The 17,510-nt window shown below is 35.6% G+C and overlaps 1 protein-coding gene across 9 annotated transcripts in view; it reads right to left on the reverse strand.

The window, feature by feature from the left end:
- Positions 1 to 677: 677 nt before the first annotated feature.
- LOC107227493 (multiple C2 and transmembrane domain-containing protein) overlaps positions 678 to 17,510 on the reverse strand; it is a 28,334-nt gene continuing 11,501 nt past the window's right edge. For 7 of the 9 annotated variants that reach the window (XM_046740929.1, XM_046740928.1, XM_046740926.1 and 4 more), the window contains 8 exons: positions 8,453 to 8,601; positions 7,550 to 7,952; positions 7,189 to 7,331; positions 6,699 to 7,058; positions 6,306 to 6,447; positions 5,100 to 5,243; positions 4,672 to 4,997; positions 678 to 4,481 (listed from right to left, as the gene is read on the reverse strand). In XM_046740929.1, the coding sequence (XP_046596885.1) occupies positions 4,364 to 4,481; positions 4,672 to 4,997; positions 5,100 to 5,243; positions 6,306 to 6,447; positions 6,699 to 7,058; positions 7,189 to 7,331; positions 7,550 to 7,952; positions 8,453 to 8,601 (1,785 nt within the window). In that variant the 3' untranslated portion in view covers positions 678 to 4,363. Of the gene's footprint in view, positions 4,482 to 4,671; positions 4,998 to 5,099; positions 5,244 to 6,305; positions 6,448 to 6,698; positions 7,059 to 7,188; positions 7,332 to 7,549; positions 7,953 to 8,452; positions 8,602 to 10,185; positions 11,383 to 15,416; positions 15,584 to 17,510 lie in introns of those variants that run through there. The other 2 variants (XM_015668658.2, XM_015668657.2) reach the window with 2 other exon arrangements.

Genomic DNA, 17,510 nt, shown 5'->3' on the forward strand with positions numbered 1-17,510 from the left:
AATCTCCCGCAAATTATTATACTTTACGTGTATAATACGAGACACATGTTTCCTTTTCCGTCGTAGTCCAATTTTTCTACACAAACAATATCTTTGGGAAAATAATTCATTTTTTAACATCGTGCTAATCGCGAGTTAAGTTTAGATTCGCGATCGATGCTTTGAATTGGCGATCGGTAATCGTCTTATTTACTTTTTTATTTCATTCCTAATTTCATTTATTTTCCTAACGTTAGTTCCAAGCGAGACACTTTCTCTCGCGCGTTCAAACTCCGTGCGTCGCTTCAATGTGAGTATGATCGTGAGAATGTTTGACCGTTTTATTTATTTATTTATTTTTTTTCAAACTCCATTACCTGAACGTCGTCACACGCGTTATTACCTACGTTACACGTTAAATCAATCTCCGCGTCACCGAACGATATTCAATTTTACTCCACATTCGTACGCTTATCAAATCCTCGCGAAAATCATTAGCTGTAAATAGTTTTTTTTTTTTTTTTTATCTTAATATTACTAGACTTCATATTTCACCCGGCAAAACGTTGTTTGGATGTTTCTGTTTTTACCTTTTTTTTTCTGCTTTTTATAACGTTTCAACTATACACGTACAATATAAATTACTCCGAGTATTTCAGATATTAAAATTGTCAATTTATTTTCATAATTGTATAGTATCGGTTGTTTTTTTTTTCCTCGCTCGATGTTTTTTTTCTTTCTCTCTTTCAACCTGTTCGGTTTTTATTTTTTTTTTTAAACAAAATTTTCATCACGTAATAATACAAGATTGTATAAACTGCGTTCGATCACACTTCCAGAACAATATTAATGTACATGTTTATTTATTTAAATTTTTATTATTAGTTCCATCATCTCGTCGGGAAACAAAGGCACGTTCAATTCCGATCGAAATTGTATCCAAAGGTTTCTTTGACAAATTATTTTATTGAGGAACGAAAGTTCCCGCGGCTAATTCATACGTTGAAAATGATGGTAGTTCATTGTTTTTCTTTTTGACACGAAAAATTGACAAGAAACGCGGGTTAATTTGCGAGAAAAAAAAAAAAAAAATTTTTAAACACGAACGATCGAAAGTTGACTTTGATTGATTTTAGTGTAAAATAAAATTTCGACAATACATAAATCGCTCGGAACTGAACAAACGGTTGAATATCGTACATGTACAATGCATCTGCGATATCGAGATCAGTAATATCGTTTCATTTTTGATATTCAAAATAACGATAAAAGAGAATAAGTAGCTGTGTTTATTTTTAATTGATCACCTTTATTCCGGTTTCTTTGATCGCAAAGCGTCAATTGATATTAATTATAATGGCAGATAATAGTGATAGTAATAATAATAACAGTAATAACAACAATAACAATAGTAATTGTGCCGAGAGAAGCCAAAGCGGTATAAATACACAGCTCGTTATTCAACTTATAATTTATGGATGTAAGTTAAATACTAATTAGGCTATAAGAGAAATGCAAATTTTTTAACACTATGTAATGTGTATAATAATGATAACAATAGTAATAAATGTTTGTATGTATATATTAATAACAATAATATCTATAGCACACAGAGAAAAATGGAAGTGTATCTATAATATATTATAATTAGTATAATTGTAAATATATATGTATATATATGTATCATAAATTGCGAAGATTTCCATTCTATCCTTTTCGCATATCATTATTGTTATTACAATGTCGTTTATAATTATTCGCGAATTTAATCTAACGATAATCAATAATCAATAATAGTCATCGTCTTTTATCGTAATTATGTATTTAAAAAATTTTTGATTTATTTATCCACGATTTTTCCTCCCAATTAATCTTCAAGATTTTAAGATACGTTATTCAACTTGTCCCGAATTTGATATCTGATGAAATTTAGTTGTGGAAGAAAATCGAAATATCGTTAATATGAGAAATAATTAGAAGGCGATGAAATTCAAACACCTGTGATCAAAAATAACCTCTATGCCTGTAACAAGGACTGGAAAATAAATGATAAGAGATGGACAAATAAAAAAAAAAAAATTAATAACCGTTGAAACTTACTATATACATATCTACGGAGATTTTTATAATTTGTAAAACGGTGAGTAAAAAAATTACATGTACCTGTGATGTTTCTTCGAGTGCATGTATTATATATTATTTATATATATATATACGTCAATAAATATATTATGATATTGAAATTTGATAATTCAATATATATTTCATTTTTTTTTTTTTTTACTCCTTTTGGTTTTTCTCTGAAATCGAAGAGTGCATATATATATATTAAAACATATGTTGCAATGTTGCATTTTATAGGATTCAGTATGAACAAACAAACAATTCAATATTGCAGTGTTGAATGGAAAAAGAGAATAGAATGGAATAAAAGTACTGCAGAAAAAAAAATAGAGAAAAAACTTCATCTTAAGTGTATTAAAATATAATAGATTCGATAGAGTTTTCTAAATTGTGTGTGTGTGTGTGTGTGTGTGTGCGTGTAAGTAAACTAACGACTAGACTTTACAAAACTCACGCGTGGAATATAATATATATCAATAATAATAATAGTAATGATAAAAATGTAGGCCTATGAATAATGATAATTCTAAATTCAGTCGTAGGATATAAAAAAAAAAATAAAAAATAAAAGTATAATATAAAGGTACGGAAATCACGCATAAGTGCAAGCGAATGCTAAAATCAAAAAATGAGAAATACTTATTATACGGTGTAAAATGTTTAATCGATAAACTTTAAATTTATGTAGTTTAATAATCTACGATGAATGTATACGTCTGATATCTAGAGAGAGAAAGAGAGAGAGAGAAAGAGAGACAAGTTCGCGATGATTTGTATTCAAGTTAATCATGTATGATGATTGCGTGTCGAGATAAAAACTTTTTCACAATTTTGAGAAATGCAAGTATGACATATTAACGTCGTATATTGTTATGTATAATAAGTGTATTCTAAATCAATCTACATAACGTATATCTATACATATATAATATGTGTACAGCAGTACGTTGAACCGTCTGCGTTTTTCGCTAAATATTGTTAACATTATTATCACTGATAAAAGTTTCTTTTTAAAAAAATTTACGAATTATCAATTATTTATATTAAACACGTATAAAATTAAATTATTAGAACAAGAACACGCGAACAAAAGATCGGAGGAAAACCAATCAATTATTGCACGTGCAGCGTGATTAAATTAATTAATTCAACTCGCTATGTGCTGAGATAAGATATAAAATTTCCGTGCGCGTATTAAAAAATTGCAGTCAGGTTTACTCGTTTCGAATAAATTTAGATATCGTGTTTTCGTACAACAATACAATTAGATTATATAATTTGCACCTTTGCGAAATTACAAAAGTTTGTAAACAATTTCGGAACGACGACGACGAAAAGCCAAAGAATTCAAAACATTTCTTTTTGGGTATTTTCGTTTTTTTCTTGTTTTTTTTTTTTTTTCCTCTTTCAATTCTATATTTTATCGATAAATATATTTATATAATATATTTATATTAATTTATTTATGTATTTGTAAAAATGATTTGTTGCTAGCTAAAACATCAATGGACGAAATGACCCGCAATTTAAAATGGCGCGTTATGTCAATTATCATTCTATTATCATTATTATTATTAACATTACGATTATAGTAACAACCGTCGCATATCTAATATATCCTAGATTTTTCTCTCTATCTATATTTTTTTCTACTAAAAATTCAGGTGGTGTGTTGATTTGTTATTTTTTGTTGTTTTTTCTTTCGGTCAAATTTTCATTAAATTCTATTATATAGGTGTCATTTGTTTCGATATGGTATGATGTGTATATATGTATGTGTGTGTGTGTGTGTGTGTGTGTGTGTCTGTATTACAGTGTTGGTGTTAGTCGTTCCATTTTCCAATGAAAAAGAAATTTAAACAAGAAAGAAAAAAAAAAAACCAAACTTACCCAACAAATAAGCGATTGGAAAAAATATCCCGCAATAAGAAAAATTTTAAAGTTTTCAAATGATTCTACTTCGCATCTGCTTTCCTTCATCCTTCTATTTCGCGAGTTTTAAAATTGTTAAATATTATTATCCCAGCTATTGTTGAGAAAAGAAAGGCTGTAAACAAATGTAAAAGGATAAATGCGAGGCAGCTTTTCAGTCCTTTTTACCAGCATCCGTTTTTAATAAGCTCTTGCGATTCCGCAACGAGATAAGCTTGCGACGCATTAATACGGTCTTGAGGACGCTGCTAGTCATCGATGGCCTGCCGCTACCGCGATGAGCCTCTGATTCGACAACCGACGAGTCAACAGACCGGGAAACACTTTGTTACGCGGTTTTTTTTCGTCGTTGATGATCTTTACGCGGCGCACCGCTTCCGGTCGGAACCGCCGCACCGCCAACTCCGCTTCGCTCGCAGTCGGGTGTTGGAACAGGTTTCAACTCTCTGAAAGAGACCCAAAATTCACTCAAAAGAACAGCCAATTGTTCCAAGGAATGAGAAGCTTGAATAAACAAAGAAAAATTCAAAAATCGGTTCGAAATTCCCGCCAAAATTTATAACCTGTACGAAATGACGTAAAAAAAACAAAGAAAAATTGAAAAATCGGTTTGAAATTCCCGCCAAAATTTCTAACCTGTACGAAATGAGATCCTCGTCGTTCGGCACCCTCGATAAAAGATCGAGCAACTCGTTGTTGGGCACCGTGTGGGGTCTGAGAATTTTTCTAAAAAATTTATTCACACCCCAGGCCATAATGAGGTAACGTATTGGCACAAAGTAGAGTACCACGGCGCCAAGGAAGGCGAGTACCATCGCCAGGTAGCTCAGGTAAGGTACCGTGAAGTTGAACGTGTTCTTTATGCTCTCGCCCAGGCTGGCTATGTAGCCGATGGAGTTTTGCACCGTCTGCGTGACCTCCTGGATCGCCTGAAGCCTCTCTTTGAGCGATTTTTTCTCCTCCTTCAGTGGGCGAAAAACAGATTCAGGGTAAAATTGCATGTCTGAATGATTTTTTGGGTACTTTTGTTTGAAATTTTCAGGGTATTTCGAGAGCTGAACAACCTTGTCTTTGTCATCCTCGTCGTCGTCGTCATCCAGGCCTCCGGGAGTCGAGGGAGCTTCGTCACTTCCAAGATCGTTCGAATCGTGAGAGGACAAGGAATTCCCCGAGGGATGATAAGCTGGCCATCCGGTAACCAGGGCGACCTGATAGGCAGAGAAACGCGTTTGTCAATGATTGACAAAGTATGTCCACAGGAAAAGAAGAAAAGAAAAAATGAGAATGGAAAGATATTGGTATAAAGCGAAAGAAAGTTTCTGAATTAGATAACAATTTTACAATAGGTGGTGCGTGAGTCGTTTTAACAAATGACCGTATTCCATATAGTTTAGCTGTTAGCGGAAATTCGTATATTTTCAAAATACTTTCTTTCCACGTTTCTTTCTTTGAGTGGCATTGAAATACATGCCGGGAACGAAGTCGCGGGCAACAGCTGTATAAAGCATATAGTATATAAAACTGAAAGTTTTTCTGACGTATGTTCGCTTGTAACTCCAGAACGACTAATTGTAAACCGATTTTGATTCTTTATTTTTCTTCGAATAGCTACAACCGTGGTGTACAAAAATAAGGTGTGTTCCTGCACATCACTGCCGCGTCGGCCAGTGAACATGTTTTATGACGTCACATGACGTCATTTTGAACACGACTTTTAAAATCTATAAAACAGCCATTCATCCAGTACATCCATTGAAGCTTATTCGATACAGGAATAATATTCAAATGATTGATAATTGGTTACAGAGATTATGTTATACTTTCTACGACAGATACGGAATTTTTGTCGTGACGTCGTGTGGGGATCACGTGATTATGCTACCGCGCATTTCCGTTTAGACCATACCTTATTTCTTACACCATAGCTATGAACGTCTGAACAGATTTTTGGGTTATATTTCGTTACAACCGGATTGATAGTTTTGAAAAAGAAACGATAATTGTAAGCCAAGTCAGAATAGGATCATACACTTATGCGAACGCTGACTGAACTCTTATAAATAGAGGTTAGGTTAGATCAGATATTGCCAATCTTCATTCAAACATTCTTAACTGTAAGCAAGATTTTGTTTATCCGAATAGAATTTTCACTTTATCACGTTAAATTTGGCGAAGCCGCCACGGGCAGTTGGTAATAAATAAATAAAGATGGGATTGTCTAATTTATACTCTAAAGAAAATCTTGTAACAAAAGAATACACTTTGCATACTTTGTTACTCACGATGTAGTATTTGAGAAATACCAACAAGGCTGCCGTCGGGATCATGTAAGGCTCGAAGTAGTAACACAGTAGAATGAAGAGTGCAAATGCGATGACGCTTCTTGGAGTGCTTTCCCACTCGAAACAGCTCCTTCATCAACACAGTAATGACGATTTTAAACCATTGGTCAAACCAATAACTGACACAATGTACAGACTTTAGAAAAGAGTACATTTTCAAGTTATTCAAGGACATTAAAAATAAAATATTTCCAGAACACAAAAAAAATTCAAGGATAGTTTCCAGGACTTTTGAAAGGCAAGCAAAATTCATCGACATTTCCAGGACCACTGGACACTATGAATTTGTATAAACGGGACGTATGAAATATTATCACTTACTGGATGTACTTGCTGTTGTCGATGAAGAAAACGATGATGGCTTTGAGCCTGAGAACGTTTCTTAGGAAAACTTGTCGCTTAAATTTCACCTCCGGTTCCATGTATTTTCGTTCCTTTGGATTTAGGGTCCTCGCGCAGGCTCTTAAGGGATTCCAAATAACGGTCATCTCCATCAGTATCTGGGGTGAATTTCCCTTGGCCCGACCCCTCAGCTTTTTGTCTTTCAACGCGTACCAGCGTTTCTCACCGTTGTGTATCCTCAGCAAGGGTATCGCGACTTTACCCAAAAACTCAACCTTGTGGTCCCTGTCCTCGTCGTAAACCGTGACTTCAAGCACCGAGTTAATGTCCTTGACATTGCTGATGGGCAAGAGAAATTCTTATATACTGAAGTTATCGCGATGAAAATTAGAGAAGAAGAATACCAAGAATATGCGATAAGTTTGGAAAAGTCATACCCATAAATATCACAATAAAAACCATCACTCACAATGTGAAAATCTTTTGCCAGTTTGGCGCCAAGGTTTTGTACTCCGTCTGAGTTTGGAGCCGAGCATTGACCAGTTCGAGGACGCAAAACGGGTCGCTTTTCCCGCCAAGATCGGCCGCAGCGAGTCCTTGAGCTCTGAAAACCTGAAAGAAAAAATGACGTTGCAGGTGTGTTTTCGAGAAACCATAAAATCACGCCGATGATCAGCTTCTCCTGCAGACTCGAAGAGTCGACGAGACTGAAGCAAGTAGTTGGATTTGAAAAATATGGTCATGTTTGGTTCGGTACACGATTCACTCAATTTCAGACAATTCCAATGACGCGAAGCAAAGAATTTTCGATAGCATGCAAAATCGACTACCTTGACCGTGAGATGACCAACGTCCTGCGGCCTCTGGAAGGTCTTGAGCAAGGAATACCTCTGAAGAAGTAACGCTTTCTCCTGCGGAGTTTCCTCGTGAGCGGCCAAGTCGCTGATGGTTTCGCTTGCGGTCGTTCCGCTGATGGTCAAAAGCAAAAATACGCTTCCGGCACCGTCCTCGAGGTCCCTCCATAGCCTGTGCGTCTTCTCCCGCTCCAGAGTCGCCAGGTTTATTACAGCCCGTCCCATCAGGTCGTCCCGCGATTTGTCGCGGTCCCAAATCGTCACCTCCAATTCCTGACCAAAGCCGACGTCCTCGTAGAGGTGGAGGTCGAATTGCTCGAGCCAAACGGGACTCAGCGTCTTGTGAACCACTTTGGATTTGTACTTCTCGGTTCCCAGCCTTAGGAAAAAAAGGATACCGGTTATTGAAGATGGAACTTTTCAACTTTTTGCTTTATTTCTTGAGCAGAGTTTGAGATTCGGTTCGAATTTCGAACGATGAATCGAAAGTTGTAAAAAATTAAACGAGGCTTTGAAAAATATCCAGGAATATTATTCGTACAGTAACGAAATGATTATGATCGTAACTGTATTAAAATGTCCAATTTTTTTCCAACAATTTTTTGGAGATCTGCTTAGCGAGAAAAATTAGTCTAGCAATAAGAGATTCTTAGTTCAATAGTTTCGAAGGTACGAATTATAAAACCTCTTCTCGAATTGTTGATTTCTTACAGCTTACATTCGAATTCACTCGAATTTATTTCTATCGCATAGAGTAAACACGTTATTTGACTCGTGTTCACCGTCACTGCCGCAAATAACATTGTTGGAGATTTTATGGAGACGGTATTTTCACTCTTTTCAACTTTCGATTCATCCTTAATTTGCCCATTCACTAACCGAAATTTTACGTAAGGATCCGAAAGGCCTTCTATGTCCATTGGAAGCAGATTTTTCGCCTCTACCAGAACGATGGTGACTACGGAGCTCCATATCTGGGATTTCAATTTCCTGTTAACATCGACGAGCCGCGTGTTCCGTTGAAAATACTGCAACGGTAAATGAAAAAAGGTCTGATTAGTTTATTTACAAGCATCGTAAAGTGTCCGCAAAATTTCACGAAATTCAACACATAATGAAGAACCCGAGAAAGAAATTCGAGACCAGGGAAAGAGTCGTTGGACTTTGTTCTCTTTCCGTAGGCGTCAAATTATTTTTCCTAAGGTGAGCGTCAATTTTCCAAAGAGAAGCCGATGATAAAACGGCAAGAAAATAACCGTCAATTTGTACCAGAATCCAATTCAGCCTTCTTGTATACTCGACTCGAGAAAAATTCCACCCACCCCCTTTGTACGTTCGGAATTTCGATTGATGTCGACACTGATTGCGAGCTGGACTGTAATTGAAGAATAACTGACCGGATGATAACAAGATTAGAAGAACGAGATCATCCGTCATGAAAGAGATGATACGTGCTGCGCAAATATCTTACATCGGAGTCTGCAGTTGACTGATTGCGAAAGAAAAAACGTGAAACGTGTTCTTCTCGATTTATTTACAATTTTTTTTTTCTTCTTCTTTCTTATCTCTCGCAGGCGGAATTCGCTCACTGTTGATATTCTCTTTTACAAACAGCCGAATAGATAATAAGAAAAACACTGATGCATTTACGCACGTGCGAGACTATGCAAATCGTTGCAAAACATCGCAAAACCGGTACAGCATCATGAAAAAATGTGCATAGAATTTAAGAAATGGGCGAAATGAAATTTACAATATACATAGAGAAAAAATATCTGGTTATCTGTAAACATTTCAGTCTTACGTGTTGACGAAATTTATTTTTGGTTGCTTTTGGAATAGATAGAAAGAAAAAAACAAAAAAATGGAACGTTGGAAATCTGAGGAGGTGAAATTTCGTATCTAGAAATAGAACGCGATTCTATCAGCAAACTGATGACTGTAATTTCTCTTCGGAATGTAAACTATACGTCGCGACTCGACCCGGTTGTTCTGATTCATTGTTGAAAAACAAGCTCGCTCATCCGCTTACGAAAAGGCAACGTTGTTTGAAATTTTTAACAGTCCTTCTAATTTTCGAAAATTTATGTCTAAATGGAGTGAAAAATGATGAGTTTGTATAAATGAAACTAAAAGTGAATTCCGGAACGTGATATTTGTTGAATTTAACTCGTTAGAAAATACTCTGCTTGTAAAAAGAAAGTGATTTTGGAATCGAAGTTGATTACAATAACCAAATCGCGATACATGTTAAACTGTCTGTTGAAAAAACGAAGAGCAAGGAAGAAAAAAAAAAGAAAAAGAAAAAAGAACCAACAAATCTACCAAATCTTTTAACCACTTGTGAAACAATTTGAAATTGTGAATCGATTTTCGGAAGCTTGTATTTATTTAAAAACTGCAGTACCGTCTCAATTTTCCAACTATCAGACAAAAGAAAGCTTCGCACAACATCGCAGCTTTCTAAGAACACGCTAATTTGCCAAATATCTCAATAACCGACGATAACAATCTCGCAAATGAAAATATCTAGAAAAAAAAAAAAAATAAATAAATAAATAAAACCTAAGTAAAGAAAATCAAAGAAACAATAAAAAAATCTCACAGCGCACCCTGTGCAATTCTTCCCTCTTCTCCTTGAACCCCTCCTTAATTTTCTCGATAAAATCCTGCGACTGTTGCTGCTGCCTTGTCTGAGCGATCAATTCTAACTGATGATGCTGACAATGAGTATCAGACGTGGAATAACCGACGTTCGGTGGCGGAGTAACCGAGTGTTTAAACTCCGTGAAAATCGTGTCGGAGGAAGGATCAGCGACCGGATTATCAGGAAGCGTGCTCGACCTGGCGAGTTGGAATTCCCTGGTTCCCCGATGTTCCAGAGTTCCAGATTCCTTGTTCCCCCGTCTTTTCGGAGGGACAGGCGAAGGTCCGCGAAAATGTTCGAGAACCCGTCGTTCAAAGATTCCATGATCGGAGCTGCTCTCCCGAATTCCGAACCCCGGGTTGCCACCCTCGGGATCAGCTTTTCCCCGGGACACCAGCTTCTCGTGTCGAGCTTTGAAGCTCCTCAGATGTTCGACGACGCTTCGTTCCTCTCGTAATTTCTTCTCCTTCACACCCCCGACATTTTCCGTCGACTTTCCACCCCCAAGATCACTGTCCGAACTGTAATCCCTTCGTTTTTCCGCCGGCGATGGAGGCTTGCTGTTGTTGCACTTGTCGGCTATCCAGGCCTCGATCGGATGCAGCCAAGGATGCTTGTCCAATCGATCCTCGATCGCCTTCTCGACCCGATCCTCGAGCATCCTTTCGACCTGCTCAACGCGTCTCTCGATCACCGATCTGAGCGACGACGCCGTCCCGGATTTCCGGGACTTCCGGTCCCGTTTAGGGACCTCGTTGGGCCCGGTGTTCGGGGATTCCCTGAAGCTGCTGTCGCTGCTGCTCCAGATCGTCGAGTGGACTCGTTCGGTTCGAAGAAAATGACCGATTTCTTCCTTGGATTCAAGAATAAGAAGCTTCTTCCGTTCCTCGTGATCGCTTCTCGCGTACTGATCTTGTCTCTCCTGAATTCCCCCCTCCATTTCTCTCTGTTTCTGACGTGGAGTAATTTATACAACCTGGTTCGTCTTTTTTTACCCACGGAATTCTACATATATCGTTACTCTCAACACGAGTATAAATATTTTAACCGTTCGTGTTTCTCTGCTTTTCGTTAACAATAGCGCGATTCTTCAACGGATGAGAAAGCATCGTCCGCGTCATTTTCCGAGTTTTCTTCAGCAGCATCTGCATTCCTTGTCAAACTGCGAATCACATTTTCACTCTTGTTTCAGAGAGATTGCAGAAGTTTTGTTTAACGGTCATAGGAACTCGTCAAAGAGATCGTACGACAAAACAGCGACCTCGAAACCGAAGGCAAAAGAATCCGACAGGAACCTCGCTAGTCTGTATACGAATTTTGAAAATCGTTTCCGTGAGGATTTCGCCATTTTGAAAAAATGAACAAAAACCGCCGCTTCAACTACTAACGGTATATAAATAAATAAATAAATCAGCTTTGCTTGATACTGCTTTCGATTGTGGTGCAGATAATTCTCAAAATCGTAAAGAACCGAACAGATCGAAAGCTCGAAGAGAACTGTTTCAATGCCGAGGGATTCGAGAGCTTTTAACTGCGATTCGCGAAAGCTTGTATTATCTTTTCCCAGAAAATCAGCGCGGACTGGAACGGAAAAAATATCTACACGCGTTAGATTCTGCCAATTCATTATTTGAACGCTCTTCTGCGTAACGCTTTTTTCTTGAGAAAATTTTTGGTAAAAGGAGGAAATTTTCGCATTAATTTTCAGCCCGATTCGTGTCGATGAGGAGTCGTTTCGTACCGTTGTTTGTTTTAACTAAGAGCCATGTGTTCTTCTCTTAAATAATAATCACTTGTTTTTCGTTCGTTATCGCGTATTTTTTTTTTCTTTCGGGGTAATGAAAACTAGTCCGAGTATCTCTTTTCCTCGTTTCATATTTTAAACATTGAGAAACTCTAACTCGTTGCAGATTTACTAAGAAAATTACAGATTTTCGTTAGTTTTTTCTTGAAAACCATGACTTACGATTTCCCGAAAATTCGGAATAAATTATTTTCGACAAAGAACCACAATTTTCTCCCTTTTACAATTTTTCTACCAAACGCACAATCTTCGAATTACGAAAAGTGAGATCTAAATCAAACCTAGTCTCAAACGGTAGGTGAAAAAAAATTGCAAACAATTAGAAAATGTATATTTGGTGGAGTAAAAGTGGGAAATAAATCTGCGACCAATTCGATCATTACATGTATAATGAAAATATTATAAATAAATACATAGGTATATGTATTAAGGGGGTATTCTAGTGTAGAAATTTGAAAAAATCGATTTTTTTTTTTTTTATATTTTCAAAGCTTAACCTTTCAAGAATGTGTCCTTAAAAGGACAAGTCAAAATTTCAATTATTTTCAGAGATATAGCTATTTTAGTGACACGTCTTCAATACTGGCTCGGCTGGAACGAATTTTACTCGATACTTTAAACGCGTTTTTCTCAAAACTACATTTTTCAAAACGGTTGACATGATTTCTCAAGTTCTATTGAACCGATTTACTTGAAATTTGGTGAGAATCTTCTCAATACATGTCTCTATCGCACGAACTATTATTATAACGAAATAATAATTTTTACTATTTTTAAAAAATTCAGAAACGTCCAAAAAAGTCAAAAAAAAACGTATTATTTTTTCGGACAGCCGTAATTTGGCAAAAAAAAATTTTTTTTCGACTTTTTTTTAGTTAGTACGATAGCTGCATTTATGTAGATTAATAATCTTTTTTTTTTTTTTTTCTGATTTTGAAAATGCTTGCAATCGTGACAACATTGGCGCGCCATTTTTTTTGTACCCCCCACTTCAACAACTCATAGCACTTTCAATTTTGTATTTTTTGACTTGTTTTTTTTTTTTTTTGTAATCGTGAAATAATAATAAACGCCTGATAAAAAAATGGATGGTAAAAATATTTTTTGTTTTTTGTTTATAGCACTTCAAAAAACACCTCAAATTCATGCCTCTACACTAGAATACCCCCTTAAGCCATTTGTGAAAGTGAATTTATTTTACGGCCATTAATATTGTACGATTTCGTAAAAATCGTATTCACGTTTACAACAACTGAAAATCACTTGTTTTCCTGAAAAACTTAACGCACGATTTCCACGAAAATATATATCTTTCACATACGTGTTCATTCCTTCGCGTAATTATCTATACACTCGTATAGAATAAACGAATGAAATTAGATATACAAACCCTGACCCAAAGATATAAACATACGCGATGTGTTTAACGATAGATTAAAGTTTTCCCCGTCGCGCCGCATCGAAACCTCGACAATTTTTCTTATCAATATTATTTTAACCGTGTAATTTCTAAAACATTATAATTATTGTTATCTCGTGTGAATATTGAATTTCAACAGACGAGCCGATACCTTGAAACGATGCCGACGAAACGTGATTGAGAAAAAAAAAAATTTCTAACATCATCATCGTTTCTCACCGCGTGACAACAACAATAATAATAATAATAAAATAAAATCGATCAATAATAATTTGTACACCGAACATCGATCACGAGTCAATAATTCTACACTTAACGACGTTTATTTTTATCATTCAAACTCTGATCTATTTTAATATCTTTTTTTAATAAAAAAAAGAAATATAATTAAATCATACCGACTCGACGCTACTTTCGCAAACATTGCTCAAATCTCTAGTTCCTCATAAAATCAACAATAATAATATCCGATTCACGTTCCGTCGCGTATAATTTGATGTCAGTCAGTCCTACAGATACAGAGTTGAACGTTCGTTATACTCGAGGATAAAAATATTTCGTCTCACATTGTCTTGGGAAAGGGATGTTAAAGAACGAAGAAAGTGAATCGAGGGGGGAAAAAATCGCTTGACGCGATTCAAGTTCAAGATGAAACAATATGTTTTATTCAATGCGTACTTTGCCATCGTCGTAGATTAACGAGCGCGAATTGATCGAAGGTTGCAGTCAAGGACTAAAGACAAGTCAGTTTTTTTCCTAAACTACTCGGTTTTTTTTTTTTTTTTTTTTTTTTTTTTTTTGCCAAATTTATTGTATATTCCCTCGCAAAATTTATGCGACACGTCGAATAATGCTATTATTATTTTATGCGATACAGCGTTGCATTATGTAATTCTCGTTTAATTTCATGACTCAAATAATTCGCATGAAAAACACGATCGAAAGTCCTACGAAATATCGTTTATTGTCATTGTATTTCTTATTCATGGTTTACACATTACGTGAATATATTTAGTCGGAAATTAAACACTGAGGCCTCGGTTTATCCGTGATGTGGTTTAAGCATGTGTAATACAAGCGTGAAAATTAATTAAATAAATTACAAAATAAGAGCTTGAATTATGACGCTGCTACTCGAGTAAAACTGATTGAATTTGATTACAAGTGATTAGAGCAACGTATATTTTATATATATATATATATATATATATACACACAACGTAAAACCTCTTTTAAAATTGGCGCGGCAAAGTAAACGAGAAAATTGCAAATTTCATCCGATTATTTTCAGTCTCATAATATCGAACACTTCGGACTTAACGATGTTGATCTGTAATTGTTTAACGGTAAGCGAAGTTGATGTTAATTGTTTCACTGTGTAATTTAACCGCTTGCATTACACGTAATTAACGTGACGTAATAAAAGAAAAACCAATTTGGTAATTTTCTCCTGTTTGTCTCCAAGCTATTTTTTTTTTTTTTTTCCCGCCACATGTTACGGATATGCATGAATAAACGTGTCTAATGAATTCATAACGATTCCGTAACCAACAATTCTGTTTATCTCTAATATCACGTACTATCTAGATAAGTCTAATCGGCATAAATTGATCGTCATTCTAAACAACAGATCGACGCGATTTATTCCAAATATCCTAAGTTTTTAACGCCAATTTCCCCCGAAATTGTGTTTAAAAAAAAAAAAAAAAAAAAAAAAAAAAAACTATACCATACGTTTAAAATTTGTGAAATTAATTTAAATCGATTCGATCAAAACCACGTTTCGAACGATTCTCGGATATTTTCACCGTTTGAAAACCGTGGAGTGAAAAATTTTCAAACTAACCAGAGAAGCGATTTTGAATATTCCCGGTATTTTCCACGGTTTCCGGTTAGAATAAAATTAAGATCGGTTAATTCCTGCGGATTTTTTTTTTGCCTTCGTTTTTTCCCTAGGGAATATTTTGCGCACCTCATTATTTCGCGGCACAGGCGTTAAAATTCACAACGCGTTTCTTTCTACGCGCTAAAATTCACCGACAATCGTATACAAAACATACAGAAGCACGACGGAATTGTGAAACGTGTTTCGAGCCCACAGCTGGTTTCTCTTCACTGGCAACTTAAGTTCCCTCTCTCTGACTGCATACCTCGCAATGTCTACAAGCGAGTTCTCCCTCCCTTCCATACGGATTTTAATCATCAACGCTTCACCTCCGACCAAAGCAACGCCTTTCTTTCTTCTGCAAGAGAAGTTTTATCAAAAAATTTTTTCGTGATGTTTTTCCTATTTCCGACACTCGAGAGTAATTGTCGCGATATGACGTAAATTTTTACTCTTAAAAACGTATCGGAAATCGGATATTAAAAATTCAAGATGGCGGATCCAATATGGCGGAAAAAAATTTCAAATTTTTTTCTCGCTGATTACGAATCTGAAATAAGATTTTGAAAATTCATTACGGCGAATCCAATTCGACTAAATTTGAAATTTTCGTCCACCATATTGGATCCGCCATCTTGAATTTTTTAAATCTTATTTCAGATTCGTAATCGGTTTCCCGAAAGATGATAAAATACAATCTTGTTATAAAATTTGACTCGGCACAATAATGTGTGACTCAAAGGGTTAAAAACCACAACCAAAATCCATTCGCAGAGACAAGTTTCCGGTTGTAATTTAAAGCAGACTCTTTGACTAATAACTTCGTTTATTATACCGAGTTAAAAATACTTTTACAGATATTACGAAACGAATGTTGGAAATTTTTCAACTGTACAATAGAATCCAATCATTTTTTTACTGTGGTCAAGAATGTTAATTTCTTGTTAATTTCTGAGTGTACACGGCAGTTATGAAAAAAACGCTCGCAGCAAGATCGAGAGGCGTGCAAAAATTGAGCACAAGGTATCTTTTACTTTTTTCACTCAAAAATCACGTTCGTTAAAAATTCCAATTCTAAACTTACGTTGACAAATTTTTTTCTGCGATATCATATTTTTTTTTAATCCCGTCAAATATTGTCCGAATCGCGTAAAAATTTTTGCTGGTTGTAATCTCGGTTCGCTCTTTAATCTTTTCATCCTTCTTTGATCTCTCGTGTTGGTCATTTCATTTTTATTTATACGGCGTAGTCTGAATTGTAAATAATATCACATAGATATACGTGTATAATGTGGTGAAAAAGAAAAGAAAAGAAAAGAGAAAAAAAAAAAACGAAAACCAGAAACAAGATCAAAGTATTATAAATAAATCGTACTTTCAACTCCTTTGGACTAAAATATACGTAACGGTGTTAGTTTGATAAAAAAAAAAAAAAAAAATTACCTTCAAATAAGACAAATTTCCATCACGACAAGAGTCGTAAAACGAAAAGTAATTTCAGAATTATATAATGACTAAGAAGAAAAAAAAAAAAAAGAAAAAATAAATGAAGAGTATCGCGACTTTCAATTGAGACTTTGGCTTTTTTTTAACCGTTTATTTTTGTCTTTCGACCGAACCTTCAATAGATCATCGATCAAATTTTACGATTATACTTTAATTTCGACTCGAATCTCTCGATAATACGATAAGACAAAAATTCTTTTATACATCACGTCTTCGGCTACCATCCGTATACCTTCCACTCGAAGCTTTTACAGTCTGATATTTCATACGATTTTCGTATTATGTATACAGTTGATATAATATTGACTGACGATGAGTCGCGACTCAATCGCGCCGTTAAATCGAGTCTCCGAGTCTCCTCCGAGATATTCTCTCACACACGCACATGGTACGTCATAAGAAAAACCATAACTTACACACCTTACATCGAGGCAAATGAGCGTGTATGCCAAAATCGATAATTCAGCATCAGATAAAATTGTTTGATATTGGGTATCTCGTCCACGTGACACTCACAAATTTATCTCCATTGGTAATGTCGTATCTATTCCACTATAACGATCCTGCGCGTGCGTCGTTCCACTGATTTAAGAATCGAAAATTAATTGCCTCGTCGCGATCTCTTTCGATTCGCGAATCCACGCGTACCACGTGATGAAGAAAAAAAAAAAGAAA

Source organism: Neodiprion lecontei, chromosome 5, assembly GCF_021901455.1.
Source record: "Neodiprion lecontei isolate iyNeoLeco1 chromosome 5, iyNeoLeco1.1, whole genome shotgun sequence".
Taxonomy (NCBI): domain Eukaryota; kingdom Metazoa; phylum Arthropoda; class Insecta; order Hymenoptera; family Diprionidae; genus Neodiprion; species Neodiprion lecontei.